The following is a 24,753-nucleotide window of genomic DNA, read 5'->3' as shown; positions in this document are numbered from 1 at the left end:
CCCGTCACCGCATCAATGGGGTGGAGGCCAAACTCAAACACTTGCGGGGCACAGACGTCCCAGAAGCAAACATGCAAGCCACGGGAGTTTATTTATTTAATTTTCTTCCCCAGATGGAGTCTCTGTCGCCCAGGCTGGAGTGCAATGGTGTGATCTTGGCTCACTGCAACCTCCACCTCCTGGGTTCAAGCGATTCTCCTGCCACAGCCTCCCGAGTAGCTGGGATTACAGGTGCCCGCCACCACACCCAGCTAATTTTTATATTTTTAGTAAAGACAGGGTTTCCCCATGTTGGCCAGGCTGGTCTTGAACTTCTGACCTCAGGTGATCCACCTGCCTCGGCCTCCCAAAGTGTTGGGATTACAGGCGTGAGCCACCGCGCCTGGCCAGCCACTGGAGTTTAAAGGACAGTCATGCTGGCTGCAGCCTAAGGCGGCATTTTCCCCCATCAGAAAGCCGCGGCTCCTGTACCTCAGAATAGGGCACCTGTAAGTCAGTCAGTGAAGTCTCTGCTCTAACTGGCCACCGGGGCCATTGTCTTCTGACACAGCCTTGCCAGGAGGCCTGCCATCTGCAAAAGGGAGTTCACTCCTTCCGCTATTTTCATGTGAGTGTATCCAATTTCCTGAAAAACAAACCAAATTCAAATCTGGTTAATAAGTGGGGGAGTTCTTTTTTAAAATCTGAACTGAAAAAAATAAAAATAAAAACAGAAACAAACTGAACTAATGGTTTTTTCAAAATCAGCATGAGGAATTCCAACCCCAGCCAGAAAATTAATGCTAAAATGCAATGGATTATGTTTACCTAAAGTTCAATTTATTTCTTAAAAGGATGCTGATAGTTCTTTCAAAGATACTGTTAAGAAAATGGGTGGGGCGAGGGGGGGCGGGGTGGTGGCACGGAAAGCCAGGCTACAGGAAAATATTTATATATCTGATAAAGAACTTGCATCCAGACTGTATAAAGAATTCTCAAAAATTCAGTAATAAAGTCCAGGCGTGGTGGCTCATGCCTGTAATCCCAGTACTTTGGGAGGTCAAGGCAGGTGGATCACGAGCCCAGGAGTTCGAGATCAGCCTGACCAACATGGTAAAACCCCATCTCTACTAAAAATACAAAAATTAGCCAGGTATGGTGGCGCACGCCTGTAATCCCAGCTACTCGGGAGGCTGAGGCAGGAGAATCACTTAAACCTGGGAGGCGGAGGTTGCAGTGATAGTGCCACTGCACTCCAGCCTGGGCAACAGAGCGAGACTCCATCTCAAAAATAAATAAGTAAATAAATAAATTCAGTAATAAAAATCAAACAACCCAATTAAAAAATGGGTAGATTTAGACCTGGAGCAGTAGCTCACACCTGTAATCCCAGCATTCTGGGAGGCTGAGGCAGGAGGATCACTTGCCCAGAGTTGGGCCTGGGCAACATAGCAACACCCAAACTCTACGAAAAAAAGAAAATAAAAACGACCCAAGTGTACTGGCACATGCCTGCAGTCCCAGCTACTCGGGAGCCTGAGGTGGGAGGATTGCTTGAGCATGGAAGGTTGAGGCTGCAGTGAACTATGATCGCACCACTGCACTCCAGCCTGGGTGACAGAGCAAGACCCTGTCTCTCAAAAACATAAAAAATGTAGGCCAGGTGCAGTGGCTCACACCTGTAATTCTAGCACTTTGGGAGGCCGAGGCGGGAGGATCACTTGAGCCCGGGAGTTCAAGACCAGCCTTGGCAACACGGGGACACCCCGTCTCCACCAAAAATATAAAAATTGGCCGGTCTTAACATGATCTCTAAACAAAAAATACAGTACAATTAAAATTAAAAATGTAAAAATTTTAAAAAATGGGTATATATGAACAGATGTTTCATCAAAGAAGATTCTGGATGGCAAACGAGCACATGATTAAATGTTCAGCATAGTAATTAGGGAAATGCAAATTAAAGGCACAATGAGATCTCATCACATGCCTATTAGGTTATTTTGTTGTTGTTGTTATTGGTTTTTTGTTTTTTTTTTTTTTAAGATGGAAGTCTCACTCTTGTCGCCCAAGCTGTAGTGCAGGGGTGTGATCTCAGCTCACTGCAACCTCCACCTCCTGGGTTCAAGAGATCCTCCTCCCTCAGCCGCCCGAGTAGCTGGGATTACAGGTGTAAGCCACTGCATCCGGTCATTACACACCTATTAGAATGGCTTAAAAACCAAACTGAGCACTCCACGTGATGGCTAGGTTGAGGATCCTCCGGAATGCTGGTGGGAATGCACGTGCTGCAGCCACTTCGGAAAACCGTTTGGCAGTTCCTTATCGAGTAAAACATACACTTATCATTTTCCCAGGCAATCTCACCCCTGGGAACTTACTTGGGAAAAAGAAAAACTTAACATTTGCATTCACACTAATCCATATATGCAAATGTTTACACTGGCTTTATTCACAGTCACCACAATCTGTAAACCCAAATGTCCTCCAGCTGATGGACAGATAAGCAAACTGTGGTACACGCACAGGATGGATTACTTCTCAGTGATAACACGGACTGACTCATGGATAGAAGTACCAGCGTGGACACATCTGAAAGGCATTTCTGCTACAGTGAAAGAAAGAAGCCAGACTCACAAGGTTAAGTTCTACATGATCCCATTTATATGATATTCTGGAAAACTGTATCCCACGAAACAGAAACTACATCGGTAGTTTCCAAGTGGTAGTCGGGGAGGGGGCTGGCTTCAAAGGGACACATGAGTTCTCTGGGATGACAGATTCTGCATCCTGATGGTGATAGTGTTTGCATGACTGAGTGCGTGTGTCCTGTACCCAATAGGCTGAATTTTACTCTATGTAAATTAAACCTCAATTAATCTGACCTTGAAAATCAATCAATCAGTCAATAGACAAGAGAGCCTTGAATGAAGAAAATCAGAACTGTGTGAAACAAACTTGGTCCTCAGGACAATCAGCCACGTTGATCTAGTTTGGACGTCTGTCCCCTTCCAATCTCATTTGGAATTTGGTCCCCAATGTGGGGATGTTTGGGTCATGAGGAAGATCCCACAGAATGGCTTGGTGCCCGCCCCAAGGTAGTGAGTGAGTTCTGGATCAATTAGGTCCCTGGAGAGCTGGCTGTTCAAATGAGCCTGGCACCTCCCTCCGTTCTCGACAGGTGGTCTCTGCATGCGCAGGCTCCCACTTCCCCTTCCAACATGAGCAGAAGCAGCCTGAACCCCTCCCTAGAAGCAGATGCTGGCATCATGCTACATGTACAGCCTGCAGAACTGTGAGCCAAATCAACCTCTTTTCTTTCTACATTACCCAGTCTCTGGTATTCCTTTATAGTAACTCAAAGGAACTAAGACACACCCTCCCTCCCACTGCAGTTGGGAAACACTGAGCACCTTCTAGATGCCAGGCCTGTGAGCAGACAGAGAAAGCGAAGCCAGGGCCCACAGTCTTTTTGTTTTGTTTTGAGACAGTCTCGCTCTGCTGCCCAGGCTGGAGTGCAGTGGCGCGATCTTGGCTCACTGCAACCTCCACCTCCCAGGTTCAAGCGATCCTCCTCCCTCAACCTCCCAAGTAGCTGGGATTACAGGCGCCTGCCACTGCGCCCAGCTAACGTTTTTTTTTTTTTTTTGGAACAGAGTCTCACCTCCATCGCCCAGGCTGGAGTGCAGTGGCACGATCTCGGCTCACTGCAACCACCACCTTCCAGGTTCAAGCGATTCTCCCACCTCAGCCTCCCAAGTAGCTGGGATTATAGGCACTTGCCACCACACCCAGCTAATTTTTGTATTTTTAGTAGAGATGGGGCTTTGCCATGTTGGCCAGGCTGGTCTCAAACTCCTGACCTCAGGTGATCCGCCCACCTCGGCCTCCCAAAGTGCTGGGATTACAGGCATGAGCCACCACGCCCAGCCATGCCCAGCTAATTTTTGTATTTTTAGTAGACAGGGGGTTTCACTACGTTGGCCAGGCTGGTCTCGAACTCCTGACCTCAGGTGATCTGCCCACCTCGGCCTCCCAAAGTGCTGGGATTACAGGTGTGGCCCACAGCACCCAGCCACTATGGGCCACACTCTTGAGGACAGAGGCATTTCTACACTCTCACCGACCTTGATAAACTCCAGTTTCAGGTATTCTGCCATTTGGAAAGTTTTACACACTCGAAAGATGTTGCCAATGATATCTTCTGGTGAGTAGCCCAGATGCCACAAGTGAGCAAGAATCTAGACAAAGGAGACAGAAAAGGCTGCTTACCACTTTAAACTGTAAGAAGACATGTGATTTTGAGACTCACCACAGCTGGTGGGGCCCACCCTTCAGGTCACATGGGGGTACCTTAACTGATTTTCATGGCAGATAGAGAGATAACATTGCAAATGTATTGTTGTTTTGCTTAAATTTTTTTTTTCAGTAATATAAAGATAGAGTCTTGCTATATTGCCCAGGCTGGTCCCAAGTTCCCAGCCTCAAGCAATCCTCCTGCCTCGACCTCCAAAAGTGCTGGGATTACAGGCATGAGCCACTGAGCCCAGCCTATTGCAAATGTTTTAAGCTGTGTTGCAAAATGGTCTACTACCACACCCATGTAATCTCTTGATCCGGAGCTCTTAAAATGCTTTATTAATCTGATGACTAGGTATAGCAGAGTGGAAAAAGCAGACCATTCATCTGCTAGCTTCATCCAGCTGCAGTCCCAATGCAACCTCTGCAGGACGAGCCTGGAGCACACCCTGACTGGGTAATCCCAGCCTCCTGCTTCCCACCCACCCTGCCCCACCCAGGCTGCAGCGTCTGGAGGCAGGCCTTTTTGCCTTTGTTTTGGCATCTTGGGGTGAATTCAGGGGGCAGAGAAGCTCTGTGCCCACAAATCTGAAGGCTTTCTTCAGGTCTACTCAGGGACCCTGGGCCTGGGTCTCTGCTCAGTCTCCCCGCCTTGCACTCCGGTTTCACATTGGGTGGAACTATGCCCTAAACCCAGTCAACTTCCAACCTAGTTTGTTAGGGGGTAGGCAGAGGGAAACCATGACTGGATCAATGACCTTGAACCACACCAACCACACCACACCCATGTGGCTTGAGGTCGCCTGAACCCCAGCCACACCTGCTGGAATCTGCTCACAGCACTCAGTCCCATTGTGAGGCTAGAATCTTCCTGCTCCCTCCTCTCCTGGCTAGCTGGGGTCTGCTGGATCCCAGAATGCCTCTGCCTATGAGAATGGATGGGGACACTTCCCCTTAACTGGAGAGAAGATGGCTTCCCTGGAGAAGGAGCTAGGCTGGTCTTTCCTCCTGACTTTGGCTGACAAATTTCTCCTGCAGAGGATATAATTACAGGATAAAAACACCATTTTGAATTCTAGTTCTACTGCTTTTAAACCATATGACTTAGGGCTGGGCATAGTGACATGTGCCTGTAGTCCCAGCTACTTGGGAGGCTGAGGTGGGAGGATCGCCTGAGCCTGAGAGGTAGAGGCTACAGTGAGCTGTGACCGCGCCAGTGCATTCTGGCCTGGGCAACAGAGTAAGACCCTGTTTCTACATAAATAAATAAATAAATAAATAAATAAACAAACAAACAAACAAACACAGTGATTTAGGACAAGGAATTCAGCCTCTGAATCAGTTTTCTCATCAGTAAAGTGCACCCAACTCCTAGCATGATTTTTTTTTCCACTTCCTAGACAGATTAACACATAGCATGATATTAATAATTTTTTTTTTTTTCCTGAGACAGGGTCTCACCATCACCCAGGCTGGGGTGCAGTGGCACAATCACAGCTCACTGCAGCCTTGACCTCCAAGGCTCAACAAATCCTCCTGCCTCAGTCTCCCAAGTAAGATTTCAAGAATGAATGGAATGATGTGTATAATGTCCCTGGTACCAGAAGGGCTCCCGCTCTCCTCTGCCCAAGAAGTGAGCGGTTCCTCTGCCAGGACGGGGGAAGGAGGCCAACCTTGTAGGCTTCGTCAATGTTGGCGTTCACACAGTGCTGGATCATCTCCTTTACCAGCAGTGGGTGGGGCTCGTCACAGACCTGGCCAAAGGGAAAGGAAAGGCGGTCAGGGGCTGGAAGGGACAATGTGAGCGGGGAGGCCCCAACAGACCGACTTCCAGGCAATCTATGGGTAAAACTTCTCAACCTGTTGTTTTCATCAAATTCTCCAGCAACCAGAATGAGTTTGGGGAATGCTCCTCTCACCATCAAAGAGAAGTGCTTCCGGCAGCAGGAAGATAAATTTCCCAAACATAAGACAGATGAACAAGAGAGCAACCAAGGGCCTGTGAAGGATGCTCACTCGGGGACAGCTTTAAAGTCACAAGTCATCTGTCTTAGATCACTTGGGGGGTCAGTTGCCCAGAACCACTTGGAATTCACTTTAGAACTGGGAGGTCTTTTGGGCCAATTCCCACCTCCACCCCAGAGTAGGAACTGGCCTTCCCTACAAAAGGTCCCCCAGCCTCAGCCTGACACCCTAAACGAGGGGTCAGGCTACTCCAGCAGGCAGGTGCATGGTGCTGGGGACTCCGTCCTCCCTGCAGCATTCTCCGCAGTGGCATGAGGCTCTGCCTCTGGTACAATGTCGACCCCTACATCTTCCCAATGAAAGCCTCCTGACGGCTCCAGAGGTCACCCACACCTGCCCTTGCCTTTTCCCGGTGGAAGCCATGGTTTCCTGAGCCCTCAGTGACCCTCCAAGACAAAACAGGGCCCGAACCATCACCCCTGTTTCTGAGCGGGCCTCCCCTTCCTAAGTGGCCTCGAAAATGCATTCACTGCCCAGGTCTACCCAGATGCTTCAAAAATCGCTTGTCTGTTGTCCACAAACCTGGTAAGAAACAGCTATAGGCTGAAAGCTTGGACAGCCCTTCCCAGTTTCTTCCCCCAAATAAGGGGGAAGTGAATCTCTCAAATGGCATTTAGACGCGGAGTTATCAGGATGCGGAAGCAGTTTTCAAAAGAATTCCCAAGAGAAAAATGTTTTGCTGACATGGGAGAGTAAGTGAGAATCCTTTTCCTCAGCCTGGCTTTGAGGGTTACTACCCACCCTCCAGGGGCAGAAGTGGGGAGCAGGGCACAGCATTGCAGAAAAAACCCAGGGTGTGAGGTCTGAAGGCTACTGGGGAACAGCACAGTGCTCCTGCCTGCCCTTTAGGGGCCAGGGGATCCCCTGGGCCCACGTCATCACCCACAATGTGATGGTGAGAACCTCTGTGCAGGGAAGTCGCTGGGATCAAATAAGACACGTCAGAAATTGCTCGACCCTGGGTCTGATGCATCCGTGGTCCTCCCTCACCTACCACACACAAGTGACGTTCCAGGTCCCCCGAAACTCTCCAGCTTGTGCAGCAAAGCAGCAATAGGGAGAGGACAGACGGGAGCTGGGTGGGCTCCCTGGCACCCACAAGAGCAGCTAGATGTCCATCCCCACTGCCAGCCCAGCCCTTCAGCCCCACTGGCCCCCACAGGGAAGCACGGCTTCTGCTGACAGTACCACCCACACTAGCGCTTGTACCTTGAACACGTTCTCACTGTTAATGAAGCCAAATCCTGAGAAGGTGGACTGCAGGTTGTTCAGCGCCTGTTCAGGAGCAAACACATGTCAAGGATGATTTTTATATTTATTTCTTTTTGGGTAGAGACAGGAGTCTCGCTATGTTGCCCAGGCTGGTCTCGAACTCCTGGGCTTAAGCGATTCTCCCACCTCCGCCTCCCAAGTGCTGGGATTACAGGCATGAGCCACCGCACCGGGCCAAGGGTGACTTTTTTTTTTTTCTTTGAGACAGTCTCACTCTGTCACCCAGCATGGAGTGTAGTGGCACAATCTCGAGTCACTGCAATCTCCGTATCCCAGGTTCAAGCGATTCTTCTGCCTCGGCCTCCTGAGTAGCTGGGATTACAGGCACCCACCACCATGCCCAGCTTTTTTTTTTTTTTTTTGAGACAGAGTCTCGCTCTGTCGCCCAGGCTGGAGTGCAGTGGTGCTATCTCAGCTCACTGCAAGGTCTGCCTCCCAGGTTAATGCCAGTCTCTTGCCTCAGCCTCCCGAGTAGCTGAGACTACAGGCGCCCACCACCACGCCTGGCTAATTTTTTGTATTTTTAGTAGAGATGAGGTTTCACCATGTTAACCAAGCTGGTCATGAACTCCTGACCTCATGATCCACCCGCCTTGGCCTTCCAAAGTGTTGGGATTATAGGCGTGAGCCACTGTGCCTGGCCATGCCTGGCTAATTTTTTAATTTTTTTTAGTAGAGATGGGATTTCACCATGTTGGCCAGGCTGGTCTTGAACTCCTGACCTCAGGTGATCCTCCTGCCTCAGCCTCCAGGGTGACTTTTAAAGCTCTGCCCTTCCCTGCCTCTCTTCTTGGAGTCCGAGCTAGACAGCCCACTGTCCCAGGAGGGTGCCAGGTCTCTGTCTCTTTCTCTTGTTGTACCTTGTGCAGCTGTCACTTCCCTCCCCTTCCCCATGGAAGGGGCATGGCAGGCACAGGATGCCCACGCCTGAATGGTAGCAGCCCACATACCTGCCTCATGTCTCCCTGGGCCGTGAAGATGATGGCTTCTAGGCCGTCATCAGTGTAGGGTACCCTCTCCTTCTCGATAACATTCATCAGCCTGGTGAGGATCTGGGCGTCGGTCAGCTTTGTGTACCGGAGGACTGCACAGCGGGACTGAATGGGCTCTGAACAGAGACGGGACAGTAGTGAGGCTTCCCTGCAGAGGCCGGCATCATCCTGCTAGGTCTTTAGTCATAAGGCTGCAGCTGCACAATCCACACAGCCCCAGGCACTCAATAGAGACTTGGTAGGCCGGACACGAGGGCGCACGCCTGAATCCCAGCACTTTGGGAGGCTGAGGCGGGAGGATCACTTGAGGACAGGAGTTTGAGACCAGCCTGGACAACATGGTGAAACCCCATCTCTACTAAAAATACAAAAATTAGTTGGGTGTGGTGTCGCACGTCTGTAATCCTAGCTACTCAGGAGGCTGAGGCAAGAGACTCGCTTGAGCCCAAGAGTTGGAGGCTGAAGTGAGCCAAGATCACACTACTGCACTCCAGCCTGGACAACAGAGCGAGGCTGTGTCTCAAAAAAAAAAAAAAAAAAAAAAAAGAGAGAGAGAGACTTGGTAAACACAGGGTGATATGTCAAGGTGTCAACCAATAAGCAATGACAGAGGCCTCAGTTGGCACTGCCCGCATGGCCTTGGCTAGCCACGGCTTCCAGACGGGGAAATGATCCTCCAGTAGAAACACATCCATGTGCCTGCCACAAGCCGTTAGATGAGTCAGCCCTGGCCCAGGTGGACTCTGGAATTGGTGTGTGCTGGATGTTGGTCCTTCTGGGCACATGACAATTCAATCTGAATGGGCCAACCCAGTTTCTTTCTTTTTTTTTCATAGACAGGGTTTTGCTGTTGCCCAGGCTGCTCTCGAACTCCTGGCCTCAAGTAGTCTTCCTGCCTCAGCCTCCCAAAGTGCAGGGATTACAGGTGTGAGCCACCATGCCTGGCCAGTTTCTTTCTTTCTTTTTTTTACTGAGACCAAGTCTCTCTGTTGCCCAGGCTGGAGTGCAGTGGTGTGATCTAGGCTCACTGCAACCTCCACCTCCCAGGTTCAAGTGATTCTCCTGTCTCAGCCTCCTGAGTAGCTGGGATTACAGGCGCACGCTATCACACCTGGCTAATTTTTGTATTTTTAGTAGAAATGGGGTTTCACCATGTTGGCCAGGTTGGTCTCGAACTCCAGACCTTAGGTGATCCACCTGCCTCGGCCTCCCAAAGTGCTGGGATTACAGGCATGAGCCACTGTGCCCTGCCAAATCAAGACCTAGGAATGCATTTTTCTCCATTTCATTGCTGGCATCTGCAAAGTGGAGAATACTTCTCATTAAACTCCACGAGCTCTCCACTAGCATGGTGCCTGGCGGCTACTAAGAACCAGAGTTAAGCGTTCGGTGAATGGGTTAATGAATCAATGCACAAATCAGTGCGATTTCGGGAAGGGAAAAGAATGCAAAGGATTCTTGACACTGCTGAGAGCCCCACCAGGGCTGGCAGCCATGACTTTGTGGGTGCCATATTTGGTAATGCGCTTGTCGGCAACAGCGGCCTGGGTGGCAAGGGGGTTGTCAGATGGATGAGCTCATATGGTTGGGGTTCAGCAGGGCAGAAGTGAGGCAAAGAAAGCGGCTGAGAGAGCAATGAAAAATGAGGAAAGAGGACAGCTGGGCTGTGCAGGCAGCCTGTGTCAGAAAGAGAAGGATGGGCCAGCTGTGGTGGCTCACGCCTATAATCCCAGCACTTTGCGAGGCCGAGGCGGGCAGACCACTTGAGGCCAGGCGTTCTAGACCAGCCTGGGCAACATGGTGAAACCCCGTCTCTACGAAAAATACAAAAATTAGCCTGGCATGGTGGCACATGCCTGTAATCCCAGCTACTGAGGAGGCTGAGGTAGGAAAATCACTTGAATCCAGGCAGCGGAGATAGCAGTGAGCTGAAATCGCAACACTGCACTCCAGCCTGGGCGACAGAGCGAGACTCTCTCTACAAAAAAAAGAAAGAGAAGGATGTGAAACCAGCAGGAAGTTGACAGACTAGAGCACTCTTGGGACCTGGGGCGGGACAAACCCATGCAGAAGCAGACAGGCTGCAGGGAGGGAGGTGGAAGGGCAAACAGTAAGGTTAGAGAGAAGACGGACTGCAGGATTTCAGAGAGGAGCTTCCCAGAGGCAACAAATTCCAATGTACAGATACTGCCTATACCAAGTACTCAGAGCACATGAATAGCACAAGAAGGTATCTGGAGAACGACTGTGATCGTGACACCGTGCAGGGGACATCAACAACATCCTTGTGCCTCCAAGAGTGCAAGAGGGTGATAGATCTGGGGCTCCAATCCCAGCTGCTCTTGCACTTGCTCTGACTTTGGGCAAACTACTCAACCTCTCCAAGCTCGTTTTCTTTCCCTTTTTTCCTTAGATCCTAAACATCAGGATAAGCTCCAGTTTTCTCACCTCTAAACTGAAGCGAATAATACCTCCTCATAGGATTATATAAGATTAAATTTAAAAGTTGATTACAATGGGAAACATGTTGTGCATAATATATACAATTTCTCCTTGTCAATTAAAAAAATATAAATTTAAAAACTTGATTCTATAGTGCTTGGCCCATGCTACACAATAAAAAAATCCCTACTCTTCCAGCGCTAAAGAGCCAAGGCGAGGCCAGGTGCAGTGGCTCACATCTGTAATTCCAGCACTTTGGGAGGCCGAGGCAGGTGATCACGAGGTCAGACGTTTAAGACCAGCCTGGCCAACATGGTGAAACCCCATCTCTTAAAAAAAAAAAAAAAAAAAAATTAGCTGGGTGTGGTGGTGCGAACCTGTAATCCCAGCTACGCAGGAGGCTGAAGCACAAGAATTGCTTGAACCTTGGAGGTGGAGGTTGCAGTGATCTGAGATCGTGCCATTGCACTCCAGCCTAGGCGACAGAGTGAGACTTTGTCTCAAAAAAAAAAAAAAAAAAAAGTCCAGGTGTGGTGGCACAGGCCTGTAGTCTCAGCTACTGGGAGGCTGAGGCAGGAAGACCACTTGAGCACAGGAGTTTGAGGCTGCAGTGAGCCGTGATGGCACCGCTGCACTCCAGCCTGAGCGAAGAGGGAGACCACATCTATAAAAAAGAAAAAAGCCCAGTTGAGCACCACGTGGCCCCCAGCCACCGAAAGCTCCCACTCACCGATGATCTTATCCGAAGCGTTACAAGCAAGGGCGAAGCGAGTGGTTTTAGAGTAGATTTCCATGGTTCTCCTCAAGGCTTGCTGGGCTCCATCGGTCATGCTGAGAAGAAAAACACAAGTTTGCAAGTGGGACCCAGAGACCATGTGACACAAATCATTCCCTATACAAAAACCCAGGACATAAGACACATCCAATGTCCTAAATGAAGGTCTCATTGGAAGTACGCAGGCCATCCCTCTAACGCTAACACCTGCAGGCCGCTCTCTCAAAGACTGTGCAAACAGCATTTAGTACCTACAGCATCAGAACAACCCTCAAGTGAAACTCACGAAAACCACCATCTACAAGGGCTGCCATCACACTTGTGGGAATTGGTTCTCTCTCCAGCCCTTCATGACACAAATTCAGGAGAACAATCATGACACCAGCTGCCAACTTTTCTTTCTTCCTTTTTTATTCTTTTTTTTTTCTTAAAGAGACAGGTTCTTGCTATCACCCAGGCTGCAGTGCAATGGTGGAATCATAGCTCACTGCAGCCTCGAACTCCTGGGCTCAAGCAATCCTCCCATCTCAAGAGGCTGATGCGGGAGGACCGCTTGAGACCAGGAGTTCGAGACCAGCCTGGGCAACATAGTAAGACCTCTATTTCTACAAAAAATTTTAAAAAATACAAAAAAGCCTGTTTACCAGATTATCATAATGTAGAGCAATGCCTACAACATTAAAAGGAAAAACCAGGATACAAAAATTATATATATTATGATCTCAACTGTGTAAACATTGACAGTATATAAAAAGAGAAGAAAAAAAGCAAGCTATTAATGGCCAGGCATAGTGGCTCATGCCTGTAATCCCAGCACACTGGGAGGCCAAGGCAGGTGGCTCTCTTGAGGTCAGGAGTTCAAGACCAGCCTGGCCAACACAGCAAAACGTCAACTCTACTAAAAATACAAAAAAAAAAAAAAATTGTCTGGGCGTGGTGGCGCACGTCTGTAGTCCCAGCTACTCGTGAGGCTGAGGCAGGAGAATCACTTGAATCCAGGAGGCAGAGGTTGCAGTGAGCCAAGATCATGCCACTGCACTCCAGCCTGGGCAACAGAGTGAGGCTCCACCTCAAAAAAATAAATAAATAAAAAGGCAGCAAACTATTAATATATTCTAAATTTTCTTCAAAGAACATGAATTACTGCCACATTAAAAAAAAAAAAAATTTTTTTTTTTTTTTTTTTGAAACAGAGTCTTGCTCTGTTGCCCAGGCTGGTGTGCACTGGCACCATCTCAGTTCACTGCAACCTCTGTCTCCCGGGTACAAGCGATTCTCCTGCCTCGGACTCCTTAGTACCTGGGATTACAAGCACCATTGCATTCCAGCCTGGGCGCCACCATGTCCGGCTAATTTTTATACTTTTAGTAGAGACGGGGTTTCCATGTTGGCCAGGCTGGTTTCGAACTCCTGACCTCAAGCAATCTGCCCGCCTCGGCCTCCCAAAGTGCTGGGATTACAGGCGTGAGCCACCGCACCTGGCCCTAAAAAAAATTTATTTCGCCAGGCACAGCACCTCATGCCTGCAATCCTAGCACTTTGGGAGGCCGAGGCAGACAGATCACTTGAGGCCAGGAGTTTGAGACCAGCCTGGGTAACATAGTGAGACCCTGCCCCTGTGAAAAAAAAAATAGCTGGTTGCAGTTGCACAAGCCTGTAGTCTCCGCTACTTGGGAGGCTGAGGTGGAGGATCATTACAGCCGAGGAGTTCAAGGTTGCAGTGAGCTATGACTGTGCCACTGTACTCTAGTCTGAGTGATATAGTGAGACCCTGTCTCAAAAACAACAACAAAAAACAACGTTATAGGGTTAGGGTTCTATATTCTTTTCTTAATGTCATTTCAATTTTTTTTTTTTTTTTTGAGATGGAGTTTCGCTCTTGTTGCCCAGGTTGCAGTGCAAATGGCATGATCTCAGCTCACCACAACCTTCGCCTCCCGGGTTCAAGCAATTCTCCTGCCTCAGCCTCCCAAGTAGCTGGGATTACAGGTATGTGCCACCACACCTGGCTAATTTTGTATTTTTAGTAGAGACGAAGTTTCTCCATGTTGGTCTCCATCTCCCGACCTCAGGTGATCCGCCTGCCTTGGCCTCCCAAAGTGCTGGGATTACAGGCATGAGCCACCGAGCCTGGACTCAGATTCTTCATTTATACCAACCGAAGTGTTGTGATGGTTGCACAACATTGCAAATGTACTAAATGCCACTGAACTGTATACTTCAAAATAGTTAAAATGGTAAATTTTGGGCCGGGCGCAGTGGCTCACGCCTATAATCCCAGCACTTTGGGAGGCCGAGGCGGGCGGATCATGAGGCCAGGAGATCAAGACCATCCTGGCTAACATAGTGAAACCCCGTCTCTACTAAAAATACAAAAAAATTAGCCAGGCGTGGTGGAGGGCGCCTGTAGTCCCAGCTACTCGAGAGGCTGAGGCAGAAGAATGGCGTGAACCCGGAAGGTGGAGCTTGCAGTGAGCCAAGATTGTGCCACTGCACTCCAGCCTGGGCGACAGAGCAAGACTCCGTCTCACAAAAAAAAAAAAAAAAAAAAAAAAATTTATGGTTAATTATGCCCATTTAACCACAATAAAAAAATTTACAGGCCAGGCACGGTGGCTCACACCTATAATCCCAGCATTTTGGGAGGCCAAGGCGGGTAGATCACCTGAAGTCAGGAGTTCGAGACCAGCCTGGCCAACATGGCGAAACCCCATCTCTACTAAAAATACAAAAATTAGGCCAGGCTCGGTGGCTCACGCCTGTAATCCCAGCACTTTGGGAGGCTGAGGCGGGCGGATCACGAGATCAGGAGATTGAGACCACCCTGGCTAACACGGTGAAACCCCTTCTCTACTAAAAATACAAAAAATCAGCTGGGCGTGGTGGTGCATGCCTGTAGTCTCAGCTACTCGGGAGGCTGAGGCAGGAGAATCACGTGAACCCAGGAGGCGGAGGTTGCAGTGAGCTGAAATCGCACCACTGCACTCCAGCCTGGGAGACAGAGCGAGACTCTGTCTCAAAAAATAAATAAATAAATAAATACAAATACAAATACAAAAATTAGCCGGGTGTGGCGGCAGATGCCTGTAGTCCCAGCTACTTGGGAGGCTGAGGCCAGGGAACCGCCTGAACCCGGGAGGCGGAGGTTGCAGTGAGCAGAGATCGCACCACTATACTCCAGCCTGAGTGACAGAGAGAAACTCCATCTCAAAAAAAACAAAACAAAACAAAAAAAACACCTCATTTAAATTATTAACGTAAGAGATGCTGAAACCAGCACATTAAATGAATGACTATCCTAGACAAATGTTTGTAAGTTACTTAATAAAGATAAGATTTAAGGTGCAGGCCCCTATTAAATTGCTTGTTGAAGATATGATAAGCAAATCTACCGTAAAAGTGCTTTTTATCCTGATTGAATAAAACCGAAAAAGAGATTTAGAGATCAAGGTCAAAATACATTTGGCAAAGCACTCTACCTGTCTGCTTCATCCAGAATGATGATCTTATGTCGGCCTTTGGGAAGAGTGACTTTTTGTTGAGCAAACATTTTAATTTTATTCCTCACAACGTCAATGCCCCTGAAAGAATGACAGGTTTTTACTGGCACCTTCTGAGACCAATTCAGTTGCCTTCACAAGGACTTTTAAACAATCGGTATATCAGGGACTGTGAGGCCCAATTTCCATTTTTGAGTTTTTTTGGGGGGCAATTATAACTATTTATAAGGATTGAGATTTTATGGCATTTGTTCTTTCTTGGAGGTCTTTCAAAGAACAAAGAAAATATACACTTTTTTTTTTTTTTTTTTCCAGATAGGGTCTCGCTGTGTCATCCAGGCTGGAGTGCAGTGGCCCTCTCGGCTCACTGCAAGCTCTGCCTCCCAGGTTCAGTGAGCCGGGATCACGCCACTGCACCCCAGCCTGGCGATAATTCGTCTCAAAAAAAAAAAAAGCCTCATCCTTCAGTTTTTTAACTGCATTGCTTGAGATACTATATTATCTTTCAAAAGATGTAATAGAAGTGCAGATATACCACCTTTGTTATCTTGTAAGCTTTCACTAACCACAGCCAAGAATTCAAAATTTTTCATTCTCTACCCACAACAGGAAAGAGAAAAAAATTGAGAGGAGGACTCTTCCTAATTATTAGGTGAATCAGAAAATAACTGCAATGTAGGCCAAGCATGGTGGCTCACACCTGTAATCCCAACACTTTAGGAGGCCGAGGTGGGCGGACCACTCCAGGCCAGTTTAAGATCAACCTGGCCAACACGGCGAAAATCCATCTTTACTAAAAATACAAAAATTACCTGGGCGTGCCCGCGCACGCCTGTAGTCCCGGCTACTTGGGAGGCTGAGGCACGAGAATCGCTTGAACCCAGAAGGCAGAGGTTATGGTGAGTCGAGATCGTGCCACTGCACTCCAGCCTGGGTGACAGAGCAAGACTCTGTCTCAAAAAAAAAGAAAGAAAGAAAAGAACAGAACAGAACAGTACAGAACTGCAGGCACCAATAGCAACATTCTAAATGCTACTGATGGTGAAATTGATCAATAAGCAACATCTCAGACTATGAATCTTCAGATGCCAATATCCTCCAGACATTTTCCCTAACTGAAGAATCAAGGAGTGAACAATATGCAGCTGTCCCTTGGTGTTCCTGGGGACTGGTGCTAGGCCCTTCCTCAGACACCAAAATTCACTTTTGCTCAAGTCCCTTATATGAAATGGTATAGTATTTGCATATTAACTTATACACATCCTCCAGAACACTTTATTTTTACTTTTATACAGAGATGGGGTTTCATTATGTCACCTAGGCTGGTCTCAAACTCCTGGACTCAAGCGATCCACCTGCCTCAGCCTCCCAAAGTGCTGGGATTATAGGCATGAACCACCATGCCTGGCTGGCCTTCCATACACTTTAAATATACAGGCTGAGTATCCCTTATCCCTAATGCTTGGGACCAGAAATATTTCAGATCTGGGTTTTTTTTTCACATTTTGGAATTTTGCATTATATTTACTGGTTGAACATCCCAGTGTAGTGGCTCACGTCTGTAATCCAAGCACTTTGGGAGGCTGAAGCAAGGAGGATCGCTTGAGTCCCGGAGTTCGAGACCAGACTGGGCAACATAGTGAGATCCCATCTCCACAAGAAAAAGCTGGCATGGTGGCGTGTGTCTATAGTCCTAGCAACTTAGCAGGCCAAGGCAGGAGGATTGCTTGAGGCTAAGGGTTTGAGATCAGCCTGGGCAACATAGTGAGATCCCATCTCTACAAAAATTTTTAAACTTGAAAAAAGAGAAAAACTGGTTGGTTTTTTTTTTTTGGAGATGGAGTTTTGCTCGTCACCCAGGCTGGAGTGCCCAATGGTGCGATCTCAGCTCACTGTAACCTCCTTCTCCCGGGTTCAAGCAATCCTCCTGCCTCAACCTCCTGAGTAGCTGGGATTACAGGCACCCAGCACCACGCCCAGCTAAGTTTTGTATTTTTAGTGGAGACGGGGTTTCACCATGTTGGCTAGGATGGTCTCGAATTCCTGACCTCAGGTGATCTACCTGCCTCGGCCTCCCAAAGTGCTGGAATTACAGGTGTGAACCACCATGCCTGGCTGAGAAGAACAGTTTTTGAAAATTTCCATGAAAACAAAAAAAATAAACCGGCAAGTTGACAAGTGAGCAACGCTCTTTCACTGGGAAGGGGTGGAGGAAATCACATATAGCTGGCAAGGCTTCGCATACAACCCATTGCTGAGAAAGGTTGTTTCTGTAACAATTCTCAATGCAGAGCACCCGCCCCCCTACAGGTCTGACTCTAAGACCTACCTGTCATTTGAAGCATTGAGTTCCAACATGGCATCTTTGAGTGCCGGGCCCAGCAGGGCCCGGGCCAAGCACAGAATGCTTGTGGTCTTGCCGGTTCCTGGAGGGCCCTGGGAATGAGATCTCCAGTAAAGACTTCAAACCACCAGAAGGACCTCAGGTAGCTCTTGAGTTATGTTCATTGCTGTTTGCATCTCCATCACCTCTGACCCCTGCATTCCACCCACAGCCCACACAGATCAATACAGCTGGCCGGAGACAGTGGCTCACACCTATAATCCCAGCACTTTGGGAGGCCAAGGCGGGCAGATCACCTGAGGTCAGGAGTTCGAGACCAGACTGGCCAACATGGCGAAACCCCATCTCTACTAAAAATACAAAACTTAGCCGGGCGTGATGGCAGGCACCTGTAATCCCAGCTAGTCGGGAGGCTGAGGTACAAGAATCGCTTGAACCCGGGAGGGAGAGGTTGCGGTGAGCAGAGATTGCACCACTGCACTCTAGCCTGGGTGACAGAGTGAGACTCCGTTTCAGAAAAAAAAAAAAAAAAAAAAAAATACAGCAACCAACCCCAGGCCTCCCAACTAGAGTGAAACGCTTCCCTTTGCCGGGGGAATGGGAAGGGGCTCTCCAGGGAGGCAGCGCTGTGCACAAGAAAGCAGTTCAGCGGGCAGTGGGATGAGACATAGAGACACTCAACAGGCCCAGGGCTGGGTACTCACCGCAATGATGATGTTGGGCACATTTCCTTCCCTTGCAAAGACCTACAGCGAAAATGATCATTAAAACCGGTTAAAACTTGCTTCTGGATGACTACATAAAAAAGATAGAAAAAAGAACAAACAAGCAGGTTAAAACTCGGCTAAGCACAATGGCTCAGGCCTGTAATCCTAGCAGTTTGGGAGGCCAAGGCAGGACAATCACTTGAGGCCTGAGGCCAGCCTGGGCAACACAGTGAGACTCTGTCTCCTCAAAAAATAAACAAAATTAGCCAGGTGTGGTGGTGTGCGCCTGTACTCCCAGCTACTCGGGAGGCTAAAATGGGAGGATCGGTTGAGCCTGAGAAGTGGAGGCCGCAGTGAGCTGTGACTGCACCACTGCACTCCAGCCTGGGAAAGAGTGGGACCCTGTCTCAAAAAGAAAAAAAAAAAAACACAAAACCTGGTTAATTTGTAAGCTTTAGGAGCTGAATCTCCCCAGCTACACAGCCTGTGTAGTAAACGTGGCTACAAATTTATCCACATGGACTGGATGCCCCATGGAACTCTCACCTCAAGTTCTTTTTATTCTTTTAGAGATGCACTCTGGCTGTCACCCAGGCTGGAGTGCAGTGGTGTGATCAAGGCTCACCGCAGCCTCCAATCCCCAGGCTCAAGTGATCCTCCTGCTTTGGCCTCCCGAGTAGCTGGGACTACAGGTACTCACCTCGGCATCTTCAAAACTGAACACTTCATTCTCCTGTACAAACCTGAGGCCCCACCCATGTTTCCCACCATGGACTGTCTATGCCATGAAGTTGAGGTTGCCATCATCTTGGTTTGGCCTCATCCTCACCCTGAGTACTTCAATAACCAGGGCTTCACCATCCTCCTCCTTCGTCTCCAGCGTCCTTTACTTCTCTCCATCCCTTCTCTCCATCCCAGCTACCACTTTCTTAAGCCCATTATCTCGTCTGATTGCTATCAATAGGCCATTAAGTGGTCTCCATGCTCCCATTCAAATCCATTTCCCATCCTGTAACCACGACCACTTTCCTAAAGTACACACCTATTAAAACATTTTTTTTTTTGAAATGGAGCTTTGCTCTTGTTGCCCAGGCTGGAGTACAATGGCACAATCTCGGCTCACTGCAACCTCCGCCTCCCGGGTTCAAGCGATTCTCCTGCCTCAGCCTCCTGAGTAGCTGGGATTACAGACACCCACCACCATGCCTGCCTAATTTTTATTTTTAGTAGAGACGGGGTTTTGCCATGTTGGCCAGGCTGGTCGTGAACTCCTGACCTTAGGTGATCCACTCGCCTTGGCCTCCCAAAGTGCTGGGATTACAGATGTGAGCCACCACACCCGGCCCTATTAAAACATTTTTCCCTAACTGAAATCCTTGACTCCTCCCTGCCCTCACTATGAAGCCCAAACTCTTTTTGTTTCTCAAAGTAAGGGTGTCCACTCTGTCACCTAGGCTAGAGTGCAGTGGCGTGATCATAGCTCACTGCAGCGTCAAACTCCTGGGCTCAAGGGATCCTCCTGCCTTGGCCTCGAGTAGCTGGGATTACAGGCACTTGTCACCATGCCCAGTTTGAACCTCAGACTCTACAGGCATGTGCCACCACACCCAGCTCATTTTTAAATTTTTTCATAGAGACTGGTTTCACCACATTGCCCAGGCTGATCTCAAACACCTGACCTCAAGTGATCTGCCCACCTTAGCCTCCCAAGGTGCTGGGATTACAGGTGTAAGCCACTGTGCCCGGCCTTAGGTCATCTTTTAAAAACCTACTCGAGGCCGCTCGTGGTGGCTCACGCCTGTAATCCCAGCACTTTGGGAGGCCGAGGCGGGCGGATCACGAGGTCAGGAGTTCAAGACCAGCCTGGCCAACACGGTGAAACCGCATCTCTACTAAAAATACAAAAATTAGCCAGGCGTGGTGGCGCGTGCCTGTAGTCCCAGCTACTGGGGAGGCTGAGGCAGAAGAATTGCTTGAACCCAGGAGGCGGAGCTTGCAGTGAGCTGAGATGGCGCCATTGCACTCCAGCCTGGGCGACAGAGCGAGACTCCATCTCAAAAAAAAAAAAAAAAAAAAAGGCCGGGCGCGGTGGTTCACGCCTGTAATCCCAGCACTTTGGGAGGCCGAGGTGGGCGGATCACGAGGTCAGGAGATCGAGACCATCCTGACTAACACGGTGAAACCCCATCTCTACTAAAAATACAAAAAAAATTAGCCAGGCATGGTGGCGGGCGCCTGTAGTCCCAGTTACTCCGGAGGCTGAGGCAGGAGAATGGCGTGAACCCGGCAGGCAGAGCTTGCAGAGAAGCCAGATTACGCCAATGCGCTCCAGCCTGGGTGACAGAGGGAGGCTCCATCTCAAAAAAAAAAAAGAAAAAAAAGGCCAGGTGTGGTGGCTCACGCCTGTAATCCCAGCACTTTGGGAGGCCGAGGCGGGAGGATCATGAGGTCAGGAGATTGAGACCATCCTGGCTAACACGGTGAAACCCCGTCTCTACTAAAAATACAAAAAATTAGCTGGGTGTGGTGGCGGGCGCCTGTAGTCCCAGCTACTCGGGAGGCTGAGGCAGGAGAATGGCATGAACCCGGGAGGCGGAGCTTGCAGTGAGCGGAGATCGCACCACTGCACTCCAGCCTGGGCGATGGAGCGAGACTCTGTCTCCAAAAAAAAAAAGCCACTCACCTCTAGCCTGCTCACGGTGTCTTCATTCCCGACAATTTCATTCAGCTTTACTGGCCTGTATTTTTCAACCCTGTTAAGAAAATGCATAAAAATGTTGACATGGTTATCTTCACACTACCCCACAAAAAGCACTTAAGGGTTATCCTGAGAGCTTTGTTAAAAAATTACATACATTCAGTACAACTATGCCAAATGGTTGCAAGTTTTAAATGTAATAAGATGCCAGCCAGGCGCAGTGGCTCACACCTGTAATCCTAGCACTTTGGGAGGCTGAGGTGGGTGGATCAATTGAGGTCAGGAGTTTGAGCCCAGTCTGGCCAACATGGTGAAACCTCATCTCTACTTAAAATACAAAAATTAGCTGGATGTGGTGGTGTGCGTCTGTAATCCCAGCTACTTGGGAGGCTGAGGCACAATAGCTCGAACCTGGGAGGCAGAAGTTGCAGTGAGGTGAGATCATGCATGCCACTATACTCCAGCCCGGGCTACAGAGTGAGAATCTGTTTCAAAAATAAATAATAAATAAATAAAATGTAATAAGATGCCCAAGTGCCATTTGAAAAGTTAAAGGCATGAGAATTGTACAGCATAGGCTTCAAACCTGCCACAGCAGAGAAACACCTGTTGCTGCTGGAGCAGGGCCAGCACAGGTCATCTGGAGCAATGTGACACCGTGCTGCAACCCTGTCCGCCCGTCACAAGAGGCCCAGCACATACAGCACTGACATCATTTGGTGTGACAACATGGGTGCAACCAAGCTCCTTTCTCATCCCTTAACTGCCAGTTTCTTTTCTTTTTTTTTTTTTTTTTGAGACAGAGTTTTGCTCTTGTTGCCCAGGCTGGAGTGCAATGGCGCGATCTTGGCTCACTACCAACCTCAGGTGATCTGCCCACCTCAGCCTCCCAAAGTGCTGGGATTACAGGCGTGAGCCACCATGCCAGGCAAGGATTACCTGCCAGTTTCTGCAGACGTGTGCCAAACACACAGCATGGCTGGCTAGACACCGTAGGCCTAGGCTGGGCACAGTGGCTCATGCCTGTAATCCCAGCACTTTGGGAAGGCGAGGCGGACGGATCACTTGAGATCAGGACTTCGAGACCAGCCTGGCCAACATGGTGAAACCCACCCTCTACTAAAAATACAAAATTAGCAGGGTGTGATGGTACATGCCTGTAATCCCAGCTACTAGGAAGGCTGAGGCAGAATTGATTGAACCAGGGAGATGCAGGTTGTAGTGAGCAGAAATCACACCACTGCACTCCAGCCTGTGTGACAAAGTGTGACTCCATCTAAAAAAAAAAATTAGCTGGGCATGGTGGTGCGTGCCTGTAGTCCCATCTACTTAGGAGGCTGAGGCAGGGGGATCACTTGAGCCAAGGAGCTGGACATCAGCCTGGGCAACACAGCAAAACCCCCGTCTTGATTTTTTAAAAAAAATTTCAAATGTAAATGTTATTGAACCTAACAGTCAAAATATTATTTTCAACATGTAATCGATATTTTTTTTAAAAGACTGAAGTTTTTGAAAACACTAGGTCATACACTACTATACACAAAAACTTCTGAAAAAACCAACTAGGTCAGAGTAGGTGGCCACCCGGGGTAGCCCTAATTGTCATAAGCATTGTAGTGAGCGAGACTCCGCTCGCAGAGTTTAGACCGGCCACTCTCGATCCATGTCCGTCGCCTTCTTGAAATCATCTCGATGCCACCCGGGGCCTCCTCCTCCCTCGGGATTCCCCAAAACGAGCCCCTGACCCCCGAGTTTCTCCGGAGCACGGCCCGCCACTCGCCCACCCTCACGTCCAAACGCGCCCATTCTTTACGGCCTGGGACCTCACCACGGCAGTTCGTAGTGGCCGGCGCTGCCGGGGGCCTTGCTGAAGGCAGGGGCAGGGTCAGGGTCCTGGGCCTCCACCTCGCCCGCGCCACCACAGACGGCCTCCACCTCCATTCTCGCGCCTCCTCTTCCCGCCACCCGAGGCACCGCCCCTTGACGCCGCCACGCAAGCCCCGCCCCCTGGCTTCCGCCGGGCGCGAGCGGAAGTCACGTACCCGCGCCTCTCCGTGCCTGCGAAGAGGGTTCCGGTGGTGCCCTGGCGGCCATCGCTAGGCCGCGGTTGCTATGGGAGACCTGGCGTCCGGCCTGGGAGCGACAGGAAGGCGAGCTCTGGCGCGACGCCTTCCGAGAAAGCAGGTCGCTCTCGGAACGGACGTTTGTGTGTGGTTTCTGTGGAAGATCCGCTCCGCGGCGGCGTGGGAGGAGCAGGGCCTGGGGGCGTTGCGGCCAAACGCGGGCTTCGGTGTTGGGACACGGACAACGCTGGCGTCCGGGCGCTGCTGGGCAGCGGGGTCCGGGGATGACGTCTGGGGCTGCCCGTGCCCACTTTTCCAGATTGCTCTGAATGTCCTAGTGAGCTGCTCCCGTTGGGTAGGCTCCTGCGCCTCAACCGCGCTCGGTACTCGACGTTTATTATCAGGGAATTCTCGGCTGCGAGATGGGAATTCCACCCCCACCCCATTTTGCAGAGGAGGAAACTGAAACCGTCCTTTTGTCAGATGAAATGCAATGTTCATTCCAGGAAAATAGGGACTCAAGGCCGGTGCGGTGGCTCACCCCTCTAATCCCAGCCCTTTGGGGGACAGAGACCGGAAGAGCGATTAAGCCCAGGAGTTCGAGACCAGCCTGGGCAACACAGTGAGATCCCCGTCTCTACAAAAATAAAAATTAAAAAATTAGCCGGGCGTGGTGGCGCGCACCTGCAGTTCCAGCTACTCAGGAGGCTGAGGCGGAGGAGTGCTTGAGCCCAGGAGGTGCAGGCTGCAGTGATCTCTGATCACACCACTGCACTCCAACCTGGTCTGCAGCAAGACCCTGTCTCAAAAAAGAAAAAGTAAATACTTCAACCTCGCAAGGGTTTTGAGCATTCTTATGGGCTGTTTTTCTACCCAATCTTTCCTCCCATAGCCCAAATTGTCATAATATTCAATAATGATGATCCCAGAACTTTGGGAGGCTAAGGTGGGAGGATCCCTCAAGCCGAGGAGTTTGAGACCAGCCTGGGCAACATGGTGAGACCCCATCTCTACAAAAAAATTTTTTTAAATTATCCAGTTGTGGTGGTACGCGACAGTAGTCCCAGTTACTCGGGAGGCTGAGGCAGGAGAATCGGTTGAGCCCATGAGGTCGAAGCCACAGTGAACCATGATCAAGTCAATGTACTCCAGCCCCGGGGGACAGAGTGAAATCCTGTTTCTAAAAAAATAAGAAGAAAAGAAAGTAGGTACTTCAGATTCACAAGTGCTTTGACCATTCTTTGTTTTGTTTCTTGTTTTTTGTTTTTGAGATGGAGTCTCACTCTGTCACCCAGACTGGAGTACAGTGGTGTGATCTCAGCTCACTGCAATGTCCGGCTCCCAGGTTCAAGTGATTCTCCTGCCTCAACCTCCCGAGTAGCTGGGACTACAAGCGTGTGCCACCACACCTGGCTAATATTTGTATTTTCAGTAGAGATGGGGTTTCGCCACGTTGACCAGGCTGGTCTCAAACTCCTGACTTCAAGTGATCCGCTTGCCTCAGCCTCCCAAAGTGCTGGGATTACAGGTGTGAGCCACCGCGTCTGGCCAAGCAGTTTGTTTTAACTATAGTATTAACGTATACAGATTCACAACTTAACACAGTGTTTTTCTTTCCATGTAATTTGGAAAAAATGTTTGAATTGGCCATCTCTCC

General features: G+C 49.4%; 1 protein-coding gene across 6 annotated transcripts; it reads right to left on the bottom strand.

The window, feature by feature from the left end:
* Nucleotides 1–72: 72 nt before the first annotated feature.
* RFC2 (replication factor C subunit 2) lies at nucleotides 73–23,065 on the bottom strand. Of its 6 annotated transcripts, XM_016957582.4 has the most exons (12): nucleotides 22,862–23,037; nucleotides 21,019–21,088; nucleotides 18,333–18,374; nucleotides 17,614–17,720; nucleotides 15,264–15,365; nucleotides 11,740–11,840; nucleotides 8,526–8,683; nucleotides 7,513–7,578; nucleotides 5,952–6,032; nucleotides 4,107–4,220; nucleotides 2,181–2,300; nucleotides 73–625 (listed from the first exon to the last, which is right to left on the bottom strand). In XM_016957582.4, exons 1-11 carry the CDS (start codon nucleotides 22,972–22,974, stop codon nucleotides 2,226–2,228), a joined length of 1,029 nt encoding a protein of 342 aa, XP_016813071.1. In that variant the 5' UTR covers nucleotides 22,975–23,037; the 3' UTR covers nucleotides 73–625; nucleotides 2,181–2,225. The 6 variants fall into 6 exon arrangements, with proteins under 6 accessions (XP_016813071.1, XP_001149874.1, XP_063670582.1 ...); XM_001149874.7 differs by lacking the exon at nucleotides 2,181–2,300 and having other exon boundaries at nucleotides 22,862–23,065; XM_063814512.1 differs by lacking the exon at nucleotides 15,264–15,365.
* Between the last annotated feature and the right edge of the window lie 1,688 nt (nucleotides 23,066–24,753).

Source organism: Pan troglodytes, chromosome 6, assembly GCF_028858775.2.
Source record: "Pan troglodytes isolate AG18354 chromosome 6, NHGRI_mPanTro3-v2.0_pri, whole genome shotgun sequence".
NCBI classification, from domain to species: Eukaryota; Metazoa; Chordata; class Mammalia; order Primates; family Hominidae; genus Pan; species Pan troglodytes.
Note: the sequence above shows the minus strand (reverse complement) of the source record. Positions and strands in the feature narration are given on the sequence as shown.

Coding starts and splice junctions, on each gene's coding strand:
- RFC2 (XM_001149874.7), bottom strand. CDS start 22,974: ATGGAGGTGGAGGCCGTCTGTGGTGGCGCGGGCGAGGTGGAGGCCCAG. Junction 8,684..11,739: donor CGCTTCGGATAAGATCATCG/GTGAGTGGGAGC, acceptor GTCTCTGTTCAG/AGCCCATTCAGTCCCGCTGT. Junction 7,579..8,525: donor CCCAGGGAGACATGAGGCAG/GTATGTGGGCTG, acceptor GCTCCTGAACAG/GCGCTGAACAACCTGCAGTC.